Raw genomic sequence first — 26,164 nt, 5'->3', positions numbered from 1 at the left:
AGGCCTGATCGTCGATGGAACGGAGCCCGTTCAAACGATGCCCCCTTTGTAACTCCAAGTACCCGCACATCGATGTACACCCGGTGTGCAACAAGTGCTTATCACCGGAGCACGACGAGAACAACTGTCTAGCTTGTGCTCGATTCAGGTCGAAGAAGATGCTTAGACTCCGACGTGCAGCAAGGCAAACTATGTCGAAGCCAGCGCCCGACCCGGTAAATATCTTCGATGAAGACTATTATGAAGTAGTCTACTCAGAGGATCCGGAACAGCAATCTGATCCTGGTTCGGAGCATGGCTCCGACTACTATGAAGAAGCTTAAGACAACGTCGAATTTGAAAACTTTGTCGAGGTAGGGACGATGTTTCCCCCATCGGAGCCATTCGACTCGAGCGATGAAATAGGCCCAACAGTGGGTACTGGGCCCGAAACAGACACTCCAAGACTTTCAAAGGTTCAGGTCGAGGCATCGCCAGAAGGCCTTAGCCGAGATCGTGAACATTCTATAGCCTGGCGTCAAGGCCCGGCTAAGAAAACAGTACATGAGCCATTGGTTCCAATACTCAAACGAAAGCTATCAAGCCCTTAAAGAAACCGAAAGTCCTTACAACAGTCCTTGGGTCGAAAACCTCGAACCCATCGGAGTCGACGAAGAAATCAGGTGTTGACGACCCTGCGGGGTCAAAAGTAAAGAGTGTCGAACCGAAGATCGGGGCGCTAAAGTCCGCCATTAAAACCAAGCACGTTGAACCGATGACGTCGATGGACAGCGACATAAACAAGGGACTCGAGTCTCTGAAGGGTCTCGATCCGAAGCATCAGGTCGACAGACCCCAGTTTATCAAAGGCCTCGAGTCGAAAAATCAGAAGCGCCTCGATGGACCACTTTGAGTCGAGGCAGAAGAGTGCGCCTCAGATGCCACAAGCACCCAAGTCGGCGCACGCCCAAAAAACTACTGGCGAAAGGGCAAAGTCGGTCGGGCCTACATCGACGCCGGCGCCGAGGAAGGTCAGTCTGTCTAAAGACACTATGCCACAGATAAAATTCGGACTACCACCGACTGCACGCCCCAAGGCGCTCGATCAAAACCTAGGGTCGAAACCCCCAAACAGGTGCCATTGGGGAAAAGGAGTCATCCTCTGGAAGAGGACGTTATGTACCAGGAGCCCTCATATGATGACCAGTCCAAGTTGCATATAGATTCAGAATCTGGTAAACTTACTATTTATCAGAGGAAAATCAGGTCTGAAAATACTTTGGAATCATACAAAATCCCACAGAAAAAGAAAAGGGATTTTGCAACTTCACCTGTCTTTTTTGAGACTGTGCGGTACTATGGCCAGGATACTTCGGCATATTCACCCACACCCACTACCGAGGATATTGGTTATGATGATGAGGAACAATATCATTACCCTGCGCACACTGATCAGGATGACCACACTCAAACCTGGGCAGACCCTGCTGACCAGGGGGAATCACAAACTATTCCTGATACTCCCTCTTATCCTGTGAAAACTTCACCAACGGAAGATACAGCTGCGTTCAACGCTTTAATTGAAAGGGCAGCACTAAATCATGATGTGAACATGCATGCTGACCCAGTTGAAGAGGACTTCCTGTTTGACACTTTCTCCACTTCAGAGAAATCTGTAAAAACTTGGCCAATGCTAAAGGGTGTCCTTAAGCACGCTGGGGACATCTTCAAGGAAACCACTAGAGCAAGGGTTATTAACCCCAGGATTCAAAGGAAATACAGACCGGCGCCTGTGGACCCTACATATATTAAGGGACAGCTGCCATTGGACTCCTTGGTGGTCTCAAATGCTCGTAAGCGCGCCAACTCACAGACTACGGGTGATGCTCCTCCTCCAGACAAAGAATCTAAAGTACTAGAAGCTTCTGGGAAAAGGGTGGCTGCTCAAGCTGCTAATATCTGGAGGATTTCTAATACACAGGCCCAATTAGCCAGATACGATAGGGCACATTATGGCACTCTAGAGCAACTGCTACAACATTTGCCTGAGGCCTACAAGGAGGGAGCAGAGATGCTAATCCAGGAGGGTAAACTCAGTACCAACGCATCCATTAAGTGTGCGCTAGATGCAGCAGACACTGCAGCCAGGGCCATCAACAAAAGCGTCATGCTCAGGAGCCATGCCTGGTTGCGCATCTCTGGATTCAAACAGGAGATCCAGACCACATTACTAAACCAGCCGGTGAACCCAAATTTTCTTTTTGGTCCCGATGTGGACACAATCTTAGAAAAGATTAAAAAAGACACAGACACTGCCAAATCCATGGGTGCCTTGCAGTCCCAACAATTTAGAGGAGGTTCCTTTCGTCGCTCCAGTAACAGTAGCTACACGAGGCCAGGCATCACAACAGATCCCATACAATAAAGGGAGCCCGCAAACCACCTACAATAAAAATAATAGAGGTGGATACCGTGGCAACAGCAGCAAAGGCAGAGGACGGGGGAATAACAACACCAGATCCTCCGCCAATACTAAACAGTGACTCCTTGTCACTGCCCCCGGACCATGTAACACCGGTCGGGGGGCGATTACAACAGTTCCTGCCAGTATGGGAGAGCATTACCACAGACAGGTGGGTGAGACAACTTATTCAGTACGGCTATTGTCTAGAGCTAACCTCCACTCCACCAAACATACCCCCAAGACACCGTCCTATGTCAGCAGAGCACATAGACTTATTGCAGCAAGAAGTTATCAGCATGCTGCAAAAAGGGCAATAGAACTCGTCCCTATACTGGAACAAGGTACAGGGGTATACTCGCTGTACTTCTTAATCCCCAAAAAGGACGGGTCTCTCAGGCCAATACTAGACCTCAGGCCCCTAAACCAATACATCTTGTCAGAACATTTTCACATGCTCACTTTACAGCAGGTTCTACCATTGCTCAGTCAGGGAGATTTCCTTGCAACGCTAGACCTAAAAGACGCGAACTTCCACATACCAATACATCCTGCACACAGGAAGTATCTCAGGTTCACCATACAAAACCAGCACTACCAATTCAAGGTCCTACCTTTCGGGGTGACAACTGCCCCCAGGGTGTTTACCAAGTGCTTAGCTACAGTGGCGGCACACCTGAGGAGAAACCATGTCCACGTCTACCCCTATCTGGGCGACTGGCTCATCCAAGCGTAGTCGGTCCAGCAATGTGCCAGCCACATGTCACGCACTATTCACCTCCTACACAGCCTCGGATTCTCATTAAACTACGCAAAATCTCGTCTCCAACCCGCTCACGTACAACAGTACCTAGGAGAGAGTATAGACACTCTGGTGACAAAAGCACAGCCAAACTCAGCAAGAATCAGCGGTAATCAGTTGCTGATTCAGAAATTCAGATCCCAACACTCGCTTCCAGCACGGGTGTTAATGCAGTTGATAGGCATGATGGCCGCCTGCATCTTCATAGTCCCTCACGCTAGGCTACACATGCGTCCGCTTCAAGAATGCTTAGCACGGCAGTGGAACCAGGCTCAAGGACGGTTGAAAGACCTAGTGTTGGTGACCGGTCGTGCATACCACTCTCTGCATTGGTGGAACCCACAAAACCTTTGCAGGGGACGACCGTTCCAAGAGCCTGTACCACAAATAGTGCTGACAACGGACGCATCTCTCCTGGGCTGGGGAGCGCATGTCCTCCATTACACAGTGCAGGGACTATGGACGACACAGCAAAGGAAGATGCACATCAACCTTCTGGAACTGATGGCAATCTTCATGGCGATGAAAGCTTTCAAGGTACACTTGTGCAACAAGGTCGTGTTGATCCGGACGGACAACATGACTGCCATGTACTACATACAGAAGCAGGGAGGAACGCACTCTCCACAGTTGTCTCATCTGGCTCAGGGCATGTGGAAGTGGGCTATTCAGAGGAACATCTTCCTCATGGCGGAACACCTCCTGGGCAAAGACAACCACATGGCGGATCTGCTCGGCAGACAGCCACCAGATGCACGAGTGGGAGATACATCCATCAGTACTCCAACCGTACTTCCAGCAATGGGGTCATCCACAGATAGACCTGTTCGCCACAAGGGAAAACGCAAAATGCCAAAGCTTCGCAAGCAGGTTCCCACACCCACAGTCCCAGGGCAATGCGATATGGATGAACTGGTCAGGCAAATTTGCGTACGCTTTTCCCCCAGCACCTTTGATACCGCTGGTGGCACGCAAACTACTGCAACACTCGATGCCCCTCATCCTGGTTGCTCCAATGTGGGCACGCCAACCATGGTACACCACGTTTCTGGAACTATCCGTGGTACCGCATCAACGGCTACGCCTCACACCCAGGCTTTTGACGCAGAGCCATGGAGACATTCAGCATCCAGATCCGCAACAGCTCAACCTGGCGATCTGGCTCCTGAAGTCCTAGAATTTGGCTACCTCAGCTTGCCGCCGGAATGTATGAATATCATCAAGGAGGCAAGACGGCCCACAACCAGAGCATGCTATGCGGCTAAATGGAAAAGGTTTGTCATATATTGTACCAACAATGACATTAACCCACTGGATGCATCTATTCAAAACATCTGTTATTTGTTGCATTTATACAGATGCAATCTAGCGTACAGTTCCATTCGCATACATTTATCCGCCATAGCAGCCTATCTTCAGAACAGGCAGCACCTCTCCTTATTCAGAGTGCCTGCCATTAAAGCTTTTCTGGAGGGACTTAAAAGAGTGATCCCTCCCAGACACCCACCGCCATCAGTCTGGAACCTGAATGTGGTCCTCACCAGATTAATGGGACCACCTTTTGAACCTCTACACTCTTGTGAGATTCAATTTCTGGCTTGGAAAGTTGCTTTCCTAGTGGCCATTACCTCACTGAGGAGAGTTAGTGAACTCCAGGCACTAACCATTCAAGAGCCATTCATCTAGGTCCACGCAAATAGGGTGGTATTACGCACCAACCCTACATTTATGCCTAAAGTGATTTCGCAGTTCCACATGAACTAGACCATAGAACTGCCAGTTTTCTTTCCCAATCCGGAAAATGTCGCAGAGAGATCCCTACACACGTTAGATGTCAAAAGGGCTCTAATGTACTATATAGACAGAACAAAGGATTTCAGGAAAACATAACCGCTTTTCGTTGCCTTTTCTCCACAACCCAAAGGCAACCCTATTTCCAAAGCAGGGATAGCCAGGTGGATCGTTAAATGTATACAGATTTGCTATGCTAAGGCTAAACGCACACTAACCATTCCACCACGAGCACACTCCACACGTAAGTTAGGAGCGTCCATGGCTTTCCTGGGGAATATTCCTTTAGAAGAGATATGTAAGGCAGCCATTTGGTCCACCACACATACATTTACGAAACACTACTGCGTAGATGTGCATTCTAAACAGCAGGCAGCTGTAGGACAGGCTTTTCTCAAAACTTAAGACTGCTGCAGCTGGCACGGGCAGCCGCCGCTAACAGGAGGGACTGCTATGTAATCTATGCACAGATATGAATTCAGCAGCCCACATGCCTCGAACCGAATATGCTACTTACCAGTATGCATCTGTTCTTGGCATGTAGGGCTGCTGACATTCATATCGCCCACCCTCCTCCCCGGCGCCTGTAGCAGCTGTAGCATTCAGAATTACTATCTAGCATGGACATCACTCACTGTATTACACTCCATCTCTGCCACCATGGCGAAAAACAATCTGAAGATAAAGAGGATGCCCATGCGCACTGTAGTCCAGGGGAGGAGTCGCCTATCTCGTGATACTTCGAAGACTCTTCCAGGACAACAATGTGCAATCATCCGGACCCAACACTAGGCGGCAATCTATGCACAGATGTGAATGTCAGCAGCCCTACATGCCAAGAACAGATGCATACTGGTAACATATTTGTTTCTTTTCATAAAGTAAAGCGCTGTTTGGCCTTGATATTATTGATTGTGTTTTAATGTTATGCCCCCCTCAATGTCCTGAATTAAGCCTAGATTGTTCACGTTGCTTTGCTAACCTGGATTGCCTTGGTTTATCATTTGATGTGCATTGGTATTGTGCACTTGGTAGATAAATGGCAAATGACAGGATCCAAACAAACTGTCCTATAACTGTAGACCCAGGACTCCTAGAAAAGTCCTAAAAGCATTAGCTAAATAACTGATACAGGTACAACGTTTCATTTAATTGTTTGGACGATATATTAAAACTGCACAGCTCTGATTATCCTGAGATTTAAGCTGAAAACAAACATTAGCTTCATTTTAGATGCCACATTAAGTTTACGTTCAAATCTGCTCTGAAGATAATAAAAGTTAATGATGCTGCGACACATTATCCACCCACAAACACCCATCTGTGTACATATTTTTCATAATTTAATTCAGTGCATTGATAAAGGGCTGACCAGCTGATTGTTGTGTGATCATGCTATTTCATAGATTTTACTTGGTCCTTCTGTGTAGGAAAATGCTTAGCTGAAATGTTTTTCATTCTCAATCTTCTTGTTTTTCCAGTGGTAACAACCTTCTCTTCGGTTTTCTCTTTATACAGGATCTTGAGGAATTGGACCCAGATTTCATTATGGCTAAGCAAGTAGAACAGCTGGAAAAAGAAAAAAAAGAACTCCAAGAGCGTCTGAAAAACCAGGAAAAGAAGGTACATTTTCCTTCAGTGTTTCTTTGCACGCTGTGCTAGCAATAGCTATATTTTAACTTAATCCTCTATCTCTGGTCCATTAGATTGATCAGTGGAGTGATGTGGTTTGAATGTAGACACCCTGCCCAGAGGCAGTATTTTCTAATGACTTTCTTGATTGAAGGCGTCTGCTAAGATTGTAAGTATGGTTGAATCTGGCACCCACTCGAAGCCTCCCAAGAGACAGTGCATTGCTCCCGAGGGAGTTTGATGTCGAGCCTTATGCACAAAGCACCCTAGCCTCCATTGCTGCCGTCTTGGGACTCTGTACCAACAACTGGGCTCAACCATTCACTATCAATGTGTCAAACAATTGGTTCACTCTGGGGAAATTTGAGGAAAGGAGGACAGGAAAGGTAGGGCAAACTGTAATAAATACAAAGATGTAGGAAAGTGGGTTTCTGTTGCAGTAACCCCTCCACTTTTCTTTCAGATTTCTCATGCACCTTGAGTGTGCAATGGGTCCCTGCCAATCAGGTTCCCAGGGCCTGTGTTCTTTTCCATAAACTGTACCATTTAAAACCATAATTGGCACAACTCTGGCCCACCTGTAAGTCATTTTGTATGGGGTACCTATGGTACCAAGGGCATGGTAGCCAGTGATTGGCCTCTGAGGGCATCAGCATGTATTATGTCACCCTTTGAAACCTCTCACTAAAAACATGCACCACTGCCATTGCAGGCTGCATGTTTTGGTGCAGCTATAAGTGAATCTTCGACATAGTACACAACCTTGTTTGCCATGCCTACCCAGCACTGCATGAGGCATTGGTAAGTCACCCTTAAGGCAGGGTGCACTATACCTCATGCGTGACCTATCTACATGAGCAGACAGGCCCTATAATATCTAAGGCCATCGAGCGGAGCGAGAATTCATGTCGGCAAAACACAAGTCAAACCAAGGGCTTTCAGCCCCGCGGTTTTCTTGCAGTTCACGTGTATCACGTGAGCAAACATGCACACGCATCGCATGCAAGCCCAGCCTCTCGCATTCCCAGGCTCTCCCGCCCCCATCCGGCATCAGGCACTCCTCCCACACCTCACCTCACCTCACGGACATCTGTTCATCACGCGCATCGCATGCAAGCCCAGCCTCTCGCATTCCCAGGCTCTCCCGCCCCCATCCGGCATCAGGCTTCTCCCCTAGCAGCACTCCTCCCACACCAGCAACTCCCCCCTCCCACACCAGCACCTCCCCTCTCCCCCCCACAAACACAGCCTTGCCCTAGCAGCACTCCTCCCACACCAGCACCTCCCCCCTCCCACACCAGCACCTCCCCTCTCTCTCCCCGAAACACAGCCTTGCCCTAGCAGCACTCCTCCCACACCAGCACCTCCCCCCTCCCACACCAGCACCTCCCCTCTCTCTCCCCGTAAACACAGCCTTGCCGTTTATTTTTTTTAATGCAGTAACTACTTTTAACACCATCGATACTAGTGTTATTTTCCTCCTGTGCTGGCTCCTCTTCATTCCCATTGTTCATGACAAGCTCAGCTCGTCATGAGTGTATGGAGGTGTACATCATGACGAGCTGAGCTCGTCATGAGCGTCCAAGGAGTTAAGGACACTTCAAAATACATTTTGGCCGTCATTCAGAGCAAACATTCAGTGTATTTAGTTTCCTTTTGTTTAAATTGCTCAAACAGTTAAATAATTGTCTCGTAGTGCACACAGTCTTTCAAGCTATTTTTCTGCTTGATTTCTTAACGTACGGCTACAGGGCCATGGCCCCCGCTGGGGCGCATTCAGTGCCTGTCGCATTCAGTGCCTGTGCATCGCACGCCTCCGAACGCCCAAGCTCGGTGATTCTGAGTGCATCTGCCCAGCTATAAGCTGTGCAGGGACAGCGCGTGCCTCGGGGACATGGCAGCTGTCTGCATGTCTCTGCCATTGGCTCTTTCTGCCTGTGAGTCCATGGTAACACCTAGTACTTCCCATTGTCCCTTTGTGCCTTTTAGAGCAGCACGGCCTTCTATGTATAATCCACGTGATTCTGACTCAGATGGAGCTCTTGTTTCATGCTAACCGGTTCCAGTGATTTATATAATTTCCACTTGTGTTCAGTTGATGTTTATAAAGTCTTGAGAGATGGAGAGTGTGGCAGCTTGCTTTCTTGTCTCCTCCACTGCCTTGAAGTTGTTTGCCTGGTGTGATTTATCTGCGGGTTCAGTTCTGGAGCAGGACACACACACATCCAAGCATATTGCACTCACTTGGTTATTGGCCAGCACAAAGTGCCTGAGAGCTCGGCCCGCTTGTTAGAAGGCATTGTCGGACTGGGAAAGATTACGGCCCCGGACATCAAAATAAATGCGCCCCCCATGTGTAATTAGATAGATAAAAAAAAGCGGCCCATATTTCGAACTTGTTGCAGGTTTGAACTCGTAAAGACACGCAGTACACATGATTTTTCAGGGTATAGAAGACTGCATGGATTTGAGCTTTCTACAGGCTGTTATTGTTTTAACATCTCCCGCCCCCATCCGGCATCAGGCACTCCTCCCACACCTCACGGACATCTGTTCAGCACGCGCATCGCATGCAAGCCCAGCCTCTCGCATTCCCAGGCTCTCCCGCCCCCATCCGGCATCAGGCTTCTCCTCCCCTAGCAGCACTCCTCCCACACACGTATAGAAGACTGCATGGATTTGAGCTTTCTACAGGCTGTTATTGTTTTAACATCAGGGAAGTCAACAATAACAAGCATTGGCATAGAAAATAGGTCTCGCTTGTTATATTTAATTAGCAGCAGCAGCATTTCTCCTGTGCCAGGCCACATCAAAGGCTCTGTGCCACTTTCACCCACACAGCAACACTTACAAACACGCAACACCACTCACACCCACGCAACACCACTCACACCCACGCAAGCCCACTATCATCCACGCAACACCACACTCACCCACGCAACGCCACTCACCCACGCAACGCCACTCACCCACGCAACGCCACTCACCCACGCAACGCCACTCACCCACGCAACGCCACTCACCCACGCAACGCCACTCACCCACGCAACGCCACTCACCCACGCAACGCCACTCACCCAATCAACGCCACTCACCCAATCAACGCCACTCACCCAATCAACGCCACTCACCCAATCAACGCCACTCACCCAATCAACGCCACTCACCCACGCAACGCCACTCACCCACGCAACGCCACTCACCCACGCAACGCCACTCACCCACGCAACGCCACTCACCCACGCAACGCCACTCACCCACGCAACGCCACTCACCCACGCAACGCCACTCACCACGCAACGCCACTCGTCCACGCAACGCCACTCGTCCACGCAACGCCACTCGTCCACGCAACGCCACTCGTCCACGCAACGCCACTCGTCCACGCAACGCCACTCGTCCGCGCAACGCCACTCGTCCGCGCAACGCCACTCGTCCGCGCAACGCCACTCGTCCGCGCAGCGCCACTCTCGCCCGCGCAGCGCCACTCTCGCCCAGGCAGCGCCACTCTCGCCCAGGCAGCGCCACTCTCGCCCAGGCAGCGCCACTCTCGCCCAGGCAGCGCCACTCTCGCCCAGGCAGCGCCACTCTCGCCCAGGCAGCGCCACTCTCGCCCAGGCAGCGCCACTCTCGCCCAGGCAGCGCCACTCTCGCCCAGGCAGCGCCACTCACCCACGCAACTCACTCAAAGCCACTTTCACCCACACTGTGCAGTGCACAATAGGTCTCGCAGTACGAAAGTTGGAGCTATTGGTTTTGTAAATGACAAAGCCCTTTATGTTTTTAAAATGAAAACAAAAATAAAAGGCATTGCTATTTGCCATTGTAATAGCTCCAACTTTCCTACTGCGAGACCTATTGGCAACGCCAGTGCTTGTTGAATATTATAAGTGCACAGTAAAGCCATACCAAGTATATGATGTAGGAACGAGTTTCCTAGCACCATAACGGTTTTACTGAATCCTGGGATGTTTGGTATCAAACCTCTCAGAAAAATAAACCTGCACTGATTCCAGTGTCAGATTTAGTATTCCGTGCACTCAGGGGTCCCTTCTAGAGGGAACCCCTGAACCAAGCCAACCACTTGTGGGTTCCTGACTGGTGAACACCAGCCTGCCACCACAACCAGTTCCTGGACCTCTGCGGTGGGGGTAACCTTTTCCTGGGCACCTCCTCCCCAGTCAGGAACAGCCATCTGTTGCAGGGGAGCTTCAAAGACCTTGGCGCCTTTGTAGCGTGTAATAAACACAAGAGGAAAATGGTCGGTCAAGTGTGTGTTGCTGTACTAGAAACTTGAGAAAACTAGAATGTGTGAATAGTGAAGAGTATTACAGCTGACTGAGATATTCCCATCAGACCACCCTTCTGGTGGAGTTTCATCATATGGGATGTTTGTTAGTACATCCAACCAGCCGCCCAACCCATCAAAAGATGGTGCGGATATGGATGTGAGATCGAAATCTCTAGCCAAGCTGTTACTCAAGAATAGTCTTCTGGGTGTGTGGTGCAGTGCTGTGGTGAAGAATTAAAATTAACGACTTAGCCAAAAATATGTTTAATGGAAAATGTCTGAGTGTTAAACATAAAAACACGCCTGGTAGTGAATTTATAACTACACTATGGCGCTGTGCAGGAGGTCAACCTGTTTCAGCCAAAATGGATACTATCCGGCTTTCATCAGGACTTAGTTGGTAAGCTACTGCCACTATATAAGCGTGAGTGCAAAAAGGGTACAGAAATAATAATAATAGTACATATATCTACCAGGAACCTGGAGTCCCAATGTTCACAAGGGAGATGTACATTATTTCTCAATCCTATTGAAAAACAATAACAAACAATATTCACATATATGTCCAATTATTCACAAGAGACTGTACAGACAACACACAAAGTATAAGAAATTTGTACTTAGCTTATTACTGAGTATATTAACTCTGACACACAACTACTCATACCCAATAAATTGTTTGTGTGTACTCACCGCGCTCTGCGTGGGAGATGGCCTCACCTCACCCGGCAACCGCTCGGGAAATATGAGGCCCGCTCTAAGGTGCAAAGGAAAAAAGGCATAAATCTCCAAGTTATATGCCTTGCTTTTTGGCTCTAGCATCCCTTTACTCTATATCCTACTGTGGACAAAATCAGTCTGGCCAACAGTTGACAGGGGTAAGTGGTTAAAGATAGGGAATTTGTTTCAAAAGCTACCCAAAGGCTACGGGGGGGGGGTAGTCCTTACCTGTCCGTCGGTACCTCTCTCTATTGTCCGAGAGGAAGTGGACTGGACTCCTCCCTTTTATGTTGGCGGTGATAGGATAATTAGTGTAATCAACTCTCAATTGCCCGCCAAAAATAAAGGTTGTTAAAGCGCCGGTTCTAAGGCGCATGTATATGATTGCCGTTAAGCCAAACTATCGGAAGAACGGACATGCGCGATAATAGATGAGAACGCAGTATTAGCGCTACGCGCATGCGTATTCAGATGCCTCACAATACTGAAGAATGTGCATACTAGTCAGTAGCGCAGGCGCATAAGAAATTCTCACCTCTGTTGTGTGTAAGAACCGCCACGTCACAGAGGGAAGCGCGCGCTGGTTACTCGCGCATGCGCATCAAAATTTGATGCGTCCGCTCTGTATTGGGGCCTTTGTAGCGTGACCATCAGCCTCTCCTGCCATCAGGAGCTGGCCCCCTTGAAGCCCCTCTCTGCCCCCCCCTCCCTCCCTCCTTTCGGTGGGAAAACAGGTGGGAAAAATGAGAAACCCAGAAGGTGTGCCCACTTTTGTCAATCCCACCCCTCAGGTGGGGAGGCAAAAGGAAGCACACACTTTAATGCATCTTGCAGATGTCAGACACCCTCCAATCAGGGTTAGGGATGGTGCCCACTCCCCCACGTGGGCTGAACACACACAGATGATGGTTGGAATGCAGAGTAAATCAAAAGTAGTCACCTTATGCCAGTAGCCCATTGGCTACTATGAGACCCATTAAAAGCACCCTAAATACAGCGTTTAAGGGGCATTCCAGAACCCAGAAAGGCGATTCCTGCAACCTACTAAGAAGGGCGGAAGAAGTCACACAGCAAAGGAGAGACTGTTGATAAGACCGGTCTTGTCCACAGCCCTTACTGCCTTTCTGCAGTTTCCAGAGTTCTCCAGCATTGGATCTTTCATAGATTGACATGCTTGAATCATCCGCATAGTGGGAGTCGCACGCTATACATATAAAAGCAGTAGATAATACTACAATAGGCTACAATGTAGTAGCAAATCAGGCAATGGCATGCTCTAGAACAATCCCAAGAGAGGCTAGGTTCCTCAGATTTTATACAGCATGTCGTGCGAAAGGGAGTCTCCCTGAGCTCTGCTCAGTTTTCTCTTCAAATTTCCAGATTTCTATTCAAAATGTTGGATTCTTCAAAGAAAGGTCTCTTCAGATCATGTGGAGCATGCAGTAAGAAGAGACTGCATGATGGGGATCCCCATAAAAACTGTATCTACTGCCTTTACCCTCAACATAAGGTAAAAGAATGCAAGATTTGTAGGACTTTTTCAACCAAAACCCTTAAAGACGGAGAGGGTAGGCTATTGATTTGGTTTCTGAGACTGAAAAATAAATCTGATGTCTGAGGATGAGGAGAGCTCTACCTCACAGGATTCTCAGGAAACAACCAAAAGGAGAGAAAGATCTCTTGAATCTCTGGAAGTTGCCAAGGAAAAGGCTTCTGAAAAGTCTTGTCAGGAAGATGCAAGCACCTCCCTAAAAGGAAAGCATTAACTTCCTACTGAGGAGAAAAGCCATAAACAGAATAGCGATCTTCAGAAACATCCATGAACATTACGGTCTCTAGAAAGCTTAGATCGTCGACAGTGTTGTCATCTGGGTGCCGGTCGACACAAAAATCACCATCTAAAGTTGGTTCTCCTACCTAGCCGTCAAAATCTACATCGTCTACGACTGTTATCATCAATGCTTTCAACGGCGACGAAGGCTTCAACACCACAGACTACCACTTCGTTGACAGCGACTAGGACAACTACCTTCTTGTCGGCGTACTCATCGACGTTGGTTCCATCGACCACGTTCAACAATGCTGACTGCTTCTTCATACGCTCCGGTAATGTTCTCGTCAACAGCTGACAACGCTGCCTTCTACGAAGCTGACGCTGTATCCCACGCTTGGTCATAAGCGCCCTTCGATGTTATAAATCATGCCTATATATCCATCAATTACGTTCCCGTCGACGAACCAGTCGACAAGGTGTTTTTTTCCAGAATCCTGCAATAGTCTTTCCTTAACCAGCTTCAACATTTTTAGAGGAGTCTGATGGTGATGGGATGTTTGGCCCTGCTCACAGTCCCTCTCGGCTTCATGTGCAATATCAACATGAGGATGATGACTATGAAGGTTACTATCAGCAAAAATATCACCCTCCGCAAGCAAAAATTCAATATATGGAGCCTATTAGTGAAACTATGGTCCACCTTCCTGTGACTTTGGTTCATGACTACTGTGAGAAAGTGCCCTTTTATTTGCATGTTATGGCCCCACTTGTTGCTGAATTACTGATGTGCTTTGACTGAGTGTTCCCTGGGCTCCTGCCAATCTGGTACCCAGGGTATGCGTTCCTTCCCTAAACCGGCATTGAAGTCTAAACCCAATTGGCATCTCTGGCCAAATGTCAGCCCCTGGTAAATGGTACCATAGGTACCCGGGGCACTGTGACCAGAGAAGGCCCCTAAGGGCTGCAGTACTTATTGTGCCACCCTTGGACGCCCTGCGACACACCCACTGCCTTTGCAGGCTGAGTGTCTTGGTACAAAACAGAGTCGACATGGCGCACATCCCGGTTTACCATGCCCACAAAAAAATGCCCTGGCATACATCAGTCACCCCTCTAGCTGGGTGCCCTATGCTAGTGGCGAGGGTACAGGTGCATGAACCCTGTAACCCTGCAGTACCCAGGTCCATTCCTGGGCTCTGTAAGTGCAGTGCTGCCATTAAGAGTATATGGTGCTGAGAGTTGTCATTATGAACTCCACAGCACCATAATGGCTACACTGAAGACTGAAGTTTGGTTTCAAACTTCTCAGCACATTAAACCAACACTGATGGCAGCGTGGGATTTAATGTAAAATGCACGACAGAGGGCATCTTGGAGATTCCTCCTGAAACTCGACCAACTCCCAGTGACCTGACTGAATGGCTGACATGTTTCTGGACCCCTGTGTCGAGGGCTTGCTGCCCTCCGGGCCTGAAACCATGCACATCCTGGGACAAGGTGCCAAGTCAGAAACTGCGAATCCAGCACACTCTGCACTTGTCGAGCCCGGCCCATGTTTGAGTGAACAAACACCATGAGGAGTTTCCCCTGACGATCCTGACCAGAGATTCGGCGACCCCTGACCTGTCTCAAGCCTCCAGACGACGCCTGCAGCCTCAATCCAGAGGACCCCTCCCCCTACCACGACCAGAGCATGTAAGAAAATCCTACGTCCAAAGGCACCCCTGCACCTGACTTCCCACTGCCTTGTGTGCCCAACCCAGCGGTGCCTAACCATACCTCTACATCCCAACTTACCCCTCAAAGTGGTGGTCACTCCTGGAAGAACCTCGCCCGAGCCTGCAGTGTTTCTTTGACCCAGAGAATTCCCATTTAAATCAACAGGGCACCCAACCTCAAAACAGCACCCTGCACCTGGCTGCCCTAGCGCCGCTGAGGGTGCCCCTTCGGTGCGAACTTGGTCCCCAACGTGCCTTGAGCTTAACCCTAGGAGCTTTTGTGAGAAAGAGCCATCTTTATTGCATGGTATGCCCCCCACTTTTTGATGAATTGCTGAAGTGTGTAAGAAAGTGGCTCTATATATACTGGACCAAAGTAAGGTACAGTGTGTATAGATTCCCCAGTCTCCAGAGGTATGACGGAGGTTAAAGTCAGATAAGACCTTACTCTCTAAAGTGGTAGCTTGGTCGAACAGTAAGGCAGTATCAGAGGACAGTGTAAAGCATTTGTTGTACATACTCAGTCAGCAAAAGGTTTCACACACTCAAGAACTGAACTCTAGGCCAATTGTTTTATTTCAAAAGATATAGTTTTATTTTTAGAACCAACAGGTATCAAAATATACTTTTATCAATAGGAGTGACTTCAGGTAATTACTTTGCAGAAAGGCAATAGACTTTGTAAGAACAATAGCTACAGTGGTTGCAATAGGCAACACAAGTTCAAACACAATTTAACATTGAGCTCAATGGGTTTTTCTACATAAATGCAGTTGATTTACTTTAAGGATTACTTTTCTAACCACAGGACTGGATCCTGGATTCAGTACCTGGACATAAGCTGTAAACCGTGAAGTAAAAGCATTTTGGTTACAGTTGTGATTTTTAAAGATTATGAATGTTTTTTTCAAAGTTAACACTTAAACTTTTCAGTGAAAACCCACCAATGTTATCCTACGGGAGGAAATTCAATTCACAGGTAAAGCTCGTTCTCGTTACTTTTGTAATCCAGTACTAGACTCCTAAGTTTAGCACTAAGATCTCTACCTAAGACAGTTAAGTACTCACGTAGTTGGCACCATTTTTAAGGAATATGCAGCCGGGTGCAGTGAGAGTAGGCCCAATGCAATTCAATGGCGGATAACGGTCATTTTGGTTGCTGAAAGCAAGCAGGCCATGCGGCTGTGGGAGCTGAGCTCCTGGTCACTTACTCAGTGCAAGTGGGGAAGTAGAGTAGGGTAGTAGTTGCACTTCCAGCAGCACTCAGGCGGCTGGGTGCAGGGTGCGTTTGAGCCGTTGGGTGGTCAATGTTATCCAATGGGAAAGTTAAAAAGTGAAAAAAGACTGCAGGCTCGTGAACAGTGATTCTTCAGGTGCGACCACCGCTTCGAGAGGTAAGTTGGGATCTTGGAGAAGAGGTAGGTACCCCAAAGGAAGGCACAGAAGACCGGGGGCGCCCGGTGCAGGGGTGTCTTTTGGCGTCTGGAAATCTTACCCCCAGCTGGTTGCAGTTGAGGGGGGTTCCTGGTTCTGAGGCTGCAGTAGTAGTCTGCGTCGTCAAGGAGGGTCTCTGGGCACTGGACTTAGGGTCCCAGTCGCCGTGGTCTTGGATCACTCTGGCACGGGCTGTGCTCAGCGGGTGCAGAGTGGGCTCGATTCGTGACCCCTGGCTGGCACCAGGGGCATGGTTGTTGGAGTAGAGCCTCTGCTCAGGGGAGTCCCAATCTTTGAGAGGGTCAAGGCAGGCAGGTCCTTCAGGTTTCCAAGGTTGCTGTCCGCAGGAGTCACCAGGATTTCGAAGGAGCAGATTCCAGAGTCGACAGGCCGGTAGGGCTGGGGCCAAGTCAGTTGGTGTCTTCCTGTTAGAAGCTGCGCAGCGCGTGGTCTTCTTGATCTTCTTTCTGGTTTTCCTATCGGGTTCTGAGGAAGGAAGGTTCAGGGTGCCCCTAAGTACTGAATTTACCGGCGTTACAGGTAGGGCAAGGGCAGGGACCAATAGGACCCTGTCCCGGGTTGGGTACACACCCTAGTCTGCTCATCTCCTGTGGGAGGGTGGCAGGAGCCTAGCTGTAATTGGGCAGGGCTCTCCATCTTCAAGATGGCCGGAGCCCGGGGTCATGCTTCACTTAGCCGCTTCAACCTGAGGGGTGGGGTTGGCACAGGCTGGCACACCCTCCTTCATGACGTGGGGTTTCCCACCAGTCTTTCCGCTGGAGTGGGGGTCAGAACTGGTGGGTGCCAGTTGCTGGGTAGAGCAAATGGTCTGGAGAGGCTCAGAGGTGGCATGCCTTCGAAGCTTCCCCTTGCCCATCCTGGGGGAGGAGACCTAGCACCTCACCCAGGATGTGCATTGTTGCCGGCTCAGGAGAGCGGGGGGCTCTCCACCCAGCGATCCAGCAACATGTCTGCTGTGTGGCAGCCTAGGCAGCCTCTCAGTCCAGACGTGGATTGTAGGTTAGGTTTTCAGGGGACATCTCTAAGATGCCCTCTGGTGCATTTTACATTGAATCCCACACTGGCATCTGTGCGGGTTTAATGTGCTGAGAAGTTTGATATCAAACTTGCCAGTCTTCAGTGTAGCCATTATGGTGCTGTGGAGTTCGTAATGACAACCTCCCAGCACCATATACTCTTAATGGCATCACTGCACTTAGTGCCCAGGAATGGCCCTGTATATTGTAGGGGCACAGGGCTCATGCACCTGTGCCCACACTGCTGGCATAAGGCACCCAGCTAGAGGGGTGACTGAGGTATGCCAGTGCAGTGGGTTTTGTGGGCATGGTACACAGGGATGTGTGCCATGTTGACTATCTGTTTAGTTTGGTACTTAGACAGCCTGCAAAGGCAGTGTGGGCGTGTCGGGGTTCAGGGCCCCTAAGGGTGACACAATAAGTGCTGCAGCCCTTAGGGGTCTTCTCTGGCCACCATGACCTGGGTACCTAGGGTACCATTTACTAGGGGCTGACAGGTGGCCAGAGAGGCCAATTGGGTTTTGGTTTCAACACAGTTTTAGGGAAGTTACACAGGTCCTGGGCACCTGGTTGGCAGGAGCCCAGGGCACACTCAGTCAAAGCACATTAGCAGTTCAGCAAAAAGTGGGGGCATACCAATGCTAGAAAGATGGCACTTTCTCACAAGTGTATACAACAAATGCTTTACACTGTCCCCGATACTGCCTTACTGCTCGAGCAAGCTACTACTTTAGAGAGTATAGTTATATCTAACTTTAGCCTCTGCCAAACCTCTGGGGGCTGTGGACTCTGTACACACTGTACCTTACTTTTGTCCAGTATATACAGAGCCACTTTCTTACAGCTTTGCTCCCACAACCCAGTGGCTTGCTTGTCAGCCGCCACCAACCGGAGCCCCCTATCCTCCATAGGATAACATTGGGTGTCAACACTCTGCACCCGGCCGCCCGAGTGCCGCTGAGGGTGCAGCAACCGTGCATCACTGACCCTGGGAGACCCCCGAATCTAACCCCAGAACCCTAATTCAAAAGACCATAACTCAAAAGACCTTGATACAAATAACTCATTTGTTTGAGGCATATGAGCTGCAGATTGCACACTGTGCATAGATCGCCACCTAGTGTTGGGCCTGGATGTTTGCAGTTTGTTGTTGTCCTGAAAAGTTCTTTGGAAGTCACAAGATAGGTGACTCCTCCTTTGGACCACATTGCGCATGGGCATTGGCGCCATCCTCAGATTGTTTTTTCCGCCATCGGGCACGGATGTGTTTCCTGCGCTCCGGTTAGGAACCGAATTTCCTTCGGCGCGCAATCCTCACCAAGTTCGACGGTATTGTTTCGAACGTGCTCCACATCGACGCTATTCTTCACCACTTTGAAGTCTTCGATTCTGGTAGTCGACAAAGGCCTTCGGGCCTACCTAGGCCTTACTTTCTGACTCATGGAAACAACGCCATTCAAGATGTGTCTTCGATGTGGGCCGAACCTTTGCCTCTCACCGGAGCACGAGGCCAAAGACTGTTCCGCTTGTTCCTCCTTTTGCTCCAAGAAGATGATCCGGGACCGACTAGCTCGAAGAACAATGGCTCGCTCGTCAGCTTCGATCCCCGACGACATCTTCGAAGAGGGCGTCGACGTGCCAGAACACCAGCATGCCGAAGAGAGTATCACCTCCTCAGACGCCGAAGACTGCGACGTCGAGGAAGTCACTCCAGCTCAACGGGTCGTAAGTAAGATTGTCTACCCCAACCCTTCCTCGACACCCTCTTAAAAAGGCTTCGGGCACACCCTCACCTTCGGGCCCGGGTGCACACAGAGAGACTTCTTCCAACACCCCCCCTTCGGGCCCGGCAAAGAAGCCCATTAAGCCTTCAGGCAGCTCGGGCTCGAGCCAGCCTATCCATAGTGCCGATCCTACACCGACACCAAAGAAAAAGCCATCTTAGTCAACCACGTTGATAGTCACTCCGACACCTAAGCACACGGCGCCGAAGACTGGCAGCGGCTCATCGATGCCGAAACCGCATTCGGAACCAACTAAAACAAGCATTGGAAATGCAATAGGTCTCGTATTAGAAAAGTTGGAGCTATTGGTCTTGTAAATATAATGATTTTTTAAGTTATGTTTATGTTTTTAAAATATAAAAATTATTAATATTGTTCTTTGAAATGCCAATAGTTATAAAATTAGCAAATGTGACACCTATAGCATTAGTAAAGCTACATGTTTAGTTTTTCCCTCACTTACATGTATTGATATTACAAATCCCAATGGCTTTGGTCTTTGCTTTGAGTGTTGCTGTGGTGGTGCTGATTTGTGTTGTTGTGGTGTAGAGTGGTGCTTTGGTGTTGCTAGTGTTGCGCTGAGTGTTTGGGTTGCTGCCTAGTGATAATGTGATGGCGCAGAGCGGTGTTGTGTTGGTGCTGAGTGATGCTGTGTTGGTGCTAATGGTGATTTTTGGGTGGTGCTGAGTGATGCTGTGTTGTTGCTGAGTGATGCTGTGTTGTTGCTGAGTGATGCTGTGTTGTTGCTGAGTGATGCTGTGGTGTTGCTGAGTGATGCTGTGGTGTTGCTGAGTGATGCTGGGGTGTTGCTGAGTGATGCTGGGGTGTTGCTGAGTGATGCTGGGGTGTTGCTGAGTGATGTTGGAGTGTTACTGAGTGATGTTGGGGTGTCGCTGAGTGATGTTGGGGTGTCGCTGAGTGATGGGGTGTCGCTGAGTGATGGGGTGTCGCTGAGTGATGGGGTGTCGCTGAGTGATGGGGTGTCGCTGAGTGATGGGGTGTCGCTGAGTGATGGGGTGTCGCTGAGTGATGTTGGGGTGTCGCTGAGTGATGTTGGGGTGTCGCTGAGTGATGTTGGGGTGTCGCTGAGTGATGTTGGGGTGTCGCTGAGTGATGTTGGGGTGTCGCTGAGTGATGTTGGGGTGTCGCTGAGTGATGTTGGGGTGTCGCTGAGTGATGTTGGGGTGTGGCTGAGTGATGTTGGGGTGTCGCTGAGTGATGCTGGTGTTGTGCCTATTGCTGCTATGCTGTTGAGTGATGCTGTGGTGGTGCTGAGTGATGCTGTGGTGGTGCTGAGTGATGCTGTGGTGGTGCTGAGTGATGCTGGGGTGGTGCTGAGTGATGCTGGGGTGGTGCTGAGTGATGCTGGGGTGGTGCTGAGTGATGCTGGGGTGGTGCTGAGTGATGCTGGGGTGGTGCTGAGTGATGCTGGGGTGGTGCTGAGTGATGCTGGGGTGGTGGTGCTGGCTGTTGCTGTGGTGGTGGTGTTGTTGCTGGCTGTTGCTGTGGTGGTGGTGTTGCTGGCTGGTGCTGTGGTGGTGGTGGTGTTGCTGGCTGGTGCTGTGGTGGTGGTGGTGTTGCTGGCTGTTGCTGTGGTGGTGGTGGTGTTGCTGGCTGGTGCTGTGGTGGTGTTGCTCGCTGGTGCCGAGTGATAATGGGGTGGTGCCGAGTGATAATGGGGTGGCGCCGAGTGATGATGGGGTGGCGCCGAGTGATGATGGGGTGGCGCCGAGTGATGATGGGGTGGCGCCGAGTGATGATGGGGTGGCGCCGAGTGATGGGGTGGCGCCGAGTGATGATGGGGTGGCGCCGAGTGATGATGGGGTGGCGCCGAGTGATGATGGGGTGGCGCCGAGTGATGATGGGGTGGCGCTGAGTGATGATGGGGTGGCGCTGAGTGATGATGTGGTGATGCAGAGGGCAGAAAGGCACAAAAAACTCGAACTTTGTGTGGCATTCAGCAGCAAGTTGTTTTCCTACCTATAGATTTATTTATATATATCTATATATATATATATATATATATATATATATATATATATATATATATATATCCTAGTAAATGAACTTACAAAGAGTAACACTCATCAGCTTAGTGATGTGCTATGTCACTGAAAGGATGGTGAATGGAAACAATAAATAGCCAAACAAACAGCTATGGAAACGTAAATGCTGAAAGAAAAATTATTCCTATGCCAACTGGAAAAATGTAGTTGCTAAGAAACAGGGCCTAGCATGCAACAAAACAAAAACACAATTCAGGCAAGAACTGAGTAAAGACTGTTGAATAATTCTTACCCAGCACGTGGACAGGCAGAGGATTAGACCCCGGGACTGATGGCGCGAGGATGGTCATTACGGCAGCCAGATGTAGTCTGCTAATGGCTGACAGCGGAGACTGCTGCAGGGGGAATGTGCGTCCTATAAACGAGGATGACGGGCAGCGAGCCACGGGTGGCATTGTTAAATGTGTGCACCCGTGTTCTGAATGTAAAAGCGGGCTCAGTGTTAAAGATTAAGTGCAGCATGTGGTCTGGGGGGTAACCAGGCTGTGGGTGACTCTTGATGGGTTTAGGGGCAGTGTGGTTATTGTACACACGTTCGATCTGAGAGTGGACTGAAGGGGTTAGAGTCGAAGTGAACGCAGATCTTGAGAGAGGATGAATTGTGGATGGAAACTGTAATAGCTGCCAGGTTACTCGTTCGTCAGAAAGAACAAGAATGGAAACGCTCTAACTTACGAGCAAAATCTAATAAGGGTGTTTAATGGAAATCGATGCGGTAACTCAGATGGATACTGAGGGGGGGATAAGGGGGAGCATCAGGAGAAATCACAGGGAATAGGTGGGCTGGACGGAGAACAAGTCGGATGGGGTGTGGGGCGGGGGAGAAGGGGAGTGAGCAGCCTTTGATGAGCGAGTGGGAGGGAACACCATATGGGGCACTCTGTTACATCAATGCCACAAAGGCAACCCCATTTCCAAAGCAGGTATAGCCAGGTGGATCGTTAAGTGCATTCAGATTTGCTATCAAAAAGCCAAGCGTACTGTAACGGTCCCCCCACGGGCCCACTCCACCCGGAAGTTGGGGGGCCTCCATGGCTTTCCTTGGAAATATTCCTTTAGAAGACATATGGTCTACCACACACACATTTGCGAAACACTACTGTGTAGATGTGCACGCCAAACAGCAGGCAGCTGTAGGGCGGGCTGTTCTAAAAGCACTTTTTCAAACTGCTGCAGCTGGCACAGGCGGCCGCAGCTAATGGAGGGACTGCTATGTATTCTATGCACAGATATGAATTCAGCAGCCCACATGCCTCGAACCGAATATGCTACTTACCAGTATGCATCTGTTCTTGGCATGTAGGGCTGCTGACATTCATATCGCCCGCCCTCCTCCCGGCACCTGTAGCGGCTGCAGCACTCAGAAATACTCTTAGCATGGTCATCACTCACAGGGTTACACTCCATCTTTGCCACAATGGCTAAAAACAATCTGGGGATGGAGTCGATGCCCATGCTCACTGTAGTCCAGGGGAGGAGCCACCTATCTCGTGATACTTCGAAGACTCTTCCAGGACAACAATGTGCGATCATCCGGACCCAACACTAGGCGGCGATCTATTCACAGATATGAATGTCAGCAGCCCTACATGCCAAGAACAGATGCATACTGGTAAGTCGCATATTCGATCCGATGACTTATAAACTGCAAGTAACAAAAAGAGCTCTTTTACAGAAGCAATAACCCACTGACCTATTTTCGTTATATGCATCTTGTGTTCTGCATGCTACACGTTCTTAGCAGCAGGCATTTGAACCCTCTGCGCTACTTTAGGATGAGTCGCAACTTCCACTAGATAAACCTCTGGTCTCTTTCCAGGAAGATGATAAATCACTGGAGTTTTCTTGACATTTTAATTGATGCCTGATTTTTTTGCTAGAGGCCAGAAACACAGCAGCAGGTGCTTTTAAAATGTTGATATCCTTACATAAATGGCGCCCCCACTCCAAGGCAGCGCCCAGTGCGGTGGTGCCGATCACACCGCCCTAGAGCCAGCACTGGGTGTACACCATATACTGAGCCAGCCTCCTACATATAGCTCCAACAAAATGAGTTTGATATGGCACAGAGCCACCAAGATATTTTCTGATTTTCTGCATACACTTTCTGTAACTATCTGTATCAGGGCGCAATAATGGTTGTACATCATACTTTGCCCTAGGTTTACTCAGTGAAGCGCCCAATCTTTCAAAATAAATAAAATAAAGATATTTACTCAGAATCAGTCTTTTCTGGTGGTTTGGCTGTGTTTTTATGTCCAGCCTTGATGATGTGGTATTGTAACCTGATTAAATCATTATAACCTGAAGCATCATTAGCTATGTTGTGCTTAAACAAAAGGTGAACAGAATGGCAATACAAGATTACGGAGTACCTGCACTCCTTTTGCTTGGTGGGAGGGTTTTGTTTCTCTTTTTGCTTCTCTGCCCTAATTTAAACTTATTTGTTTTGTATCTGAGTGTGCCATAATTGAAGTAGCTAAATAGTATAACTACTGGTTGCTTTTGCATTTTAGATTGACCACTTTGAGAGAGCAAAACGATTAGAAGAAATCCCACTCATTACAAAAGCATATGAAGAGCAGAGAATCAGCGACATGGATTTGTGGGAGCAGCAAGAAGAAGAAAGGGTAAATGGATATTTCATTAAAAAAAATAAACCTTGCCATTCCCGGATTGCTATAGTATTTAATCTGTGCACTGCCTTCCTGTGATAATCAAAGGGTAGAAGACTGATTATTAGGAGTCTATAAAAAGCACTGATGAAGATTGAGAATGGAGTGGTTGCCAGGGTTTGTGATTATCTAGCTCTTCCTGCTGGAAACTGTAAAAAGCTGATTGAGCTCTTACCTTCTTGTTTCAGTTATAGAGAAGTATTGTACACTGTACCCCCACAGAACTCCCACCTTCTTTTCACCTTTTGTACCCTCACAAGGCACATAGATATTATAGTGATACTGTTTTACAGAGGGATAAATTAATACTTACTAAGTAAGATCCCCTGTTCGGATCATCCTGGTCCCACTTCTTACAGCCCTCCAACCTCCAGTTCAACATTTGCAAAATGCAATATGTACAACATGTATGTTAATAGCTTCATCAAAGAAGAACCGACCTTGTCTTATTTGGTTATTTGGGACTTGAGTGGTGACAGAAACCAAAAGTCAACAAATATAAATGATATAGGTATTTGAGTATCAAAAAGTTCCATAATAACGATTGAGGTATATTAAATCATAAATAGAGTACAAATAAATGGTTGTGGAGGATCCAGATAGAGAAGGGCATAAGACACATTTAAGATGGGACCTATATCTGTAGAGCTAGGTCTTTCAAATGGGGCCATATAAGGAGGTTTACTTTGATTTTGTCCATGGTTGCTGTACTATATTTTATTCCACCACAGATCTGTTAATTCTAGACACAGGTTTATCATTATTAAGCATGTGTACGGCATGCAGCCAGAAGGATTTAGAGAGCTAATCAAGCAAGAATTTTGTGTGTAGCGTCTGCTGGTGACCCCAAAATATCCACCCGAAGATCAAAGGGCAAATGGTATTTTATTTGTTGTCCAAGTGGACGATTAGGTAGGGATCAAATGTTCCTGTGTAAGATAAGGGAAGGTGTTAGTTATGGTGTATCTAAAGTGTAGTTTTCATGGAATACATAAGTGCCAGAGTGTGTTTTGAACTTGTAGCTGCGAGTAAGCAGCAGTGCACTGCATGAATCGGTATGAAAGATTGAATGTGAAGAATAGGTGTGAGAAAATGGGGTTCTGTTCCAGTAATTCCCCACTTTTTGCCAGCTTTTGATGCAACTTTGACTGTAAGAGTAATAAGTCCCTGGTGGTCATGTTGCCAGTGCTCTTTCCCTAAAATGATTGGACAATTGGCCCTTCATGCCCACTGTAAGTCCCTAGTAAATGGTACCTAGGGCATTGGGACTGAAAAGGGACCCCTCACCTATGCCATGCAGACTGCCACTGCAGCATATATGGCCTGATGCAGACAAAAAGACCAAGCTTTTGTTTAAAAAAAATATATATAGTTAGTATTTTTGTTTTAAACAGTAGCAAAATTCATCTTTCTATGATTTCTGTCTTTGCCTGTGGTTGTTACAGTTTAAGAATTGTAGTTTTAACCTGCCTGTGATTGGATATTTTATCACCTGTTTTGTGTTTTAAACTTTTTGTCCTGCCCATTATTGCTTCCATTTAACGTGTTGAATTGTGAGATTTGCAGTTCAAACTCTGTAGTTGTTCCCTCTCATTGCTGATGACTTTCAGTTTTCCCTCCAAATTTCTCCTTTGCTCTGTGCTATGACCTGTATGTTAAAACAATTCACCCCCAGCCACCGTTTTATGTTCACAAGCCAGTGAAACCAGCCCCCCCCGCAACAGGGATATTCTACATCAGAGGGTGCTTCTGTGAGCTGTTTAAACTGTGTTTACTTGGGACTGTGCACTTCGTTTTTTGGCCAGTAGAGGGAGTAAAGTTTTATTCAAACAATATTGCTAGATTTCAAGTTAGTGAGGCCTTTACCTGCAGAAGTCCAACGTGTGGATTGAGCCTGTCGGGCTCCTAGGAGATTCTGAACAGGAAAAGCAGCTTTCAACTCCCTGGCCAACAAACCTTGTCTGAGGTCGCTGCGACTTTATATGGTCTGATATTGTTTG

At 48.4% G+C, this 26,164-nt stretch overlaps 1 protein-coding gene across 2 annotated transcripts in view; it reads left to right on the top strand.

Moving 5' to 3' along the window:
- The window catches only part of EIF3A (eukaryotic translation initiation factor 3 subunit A), a 771,171-nt gene that overhangs the window by 330,270 nt on the left and 414,737 nt on the right, over positions 1-26,164 (top strand). For both annotated transcript variants that reach the window (XM_086922925.1, XM_086922923.1), the window contains exons 13-14: positions 6,552-6,656; positions 24,006-24,119. In XM_086922925.1, the coding sequence (XP_086779051.1) occupies positions 6,552-6,656; positions 24,006-24,119 (219 nt within the window). The remainder of the gene's footprint in view (positions 1-6,551; positions 6,657-24,005; positions 24,120-26,164) is intronic.

This window comes from Lissotriton vulgaris, chromosome 5 (genome assembly GCF_964263255.1).
Source record: "Lissotriton vulgaris chromosome 5, aLisVul1.2, whole genome shotgun sequence".
In the NCBI taxonomy this organism is placed as follows: Eukaryota; Metazoa; Chordata; class Amphibia; order Caudata; family Salamandridae; genus Lissotriton; species Lissotriton vulgaris.
The sequence above is the reverse complement of the archived record's forward strand: the minus strand, read 5'-3'. Positions and strand labels throughout refer to the sequence as shown.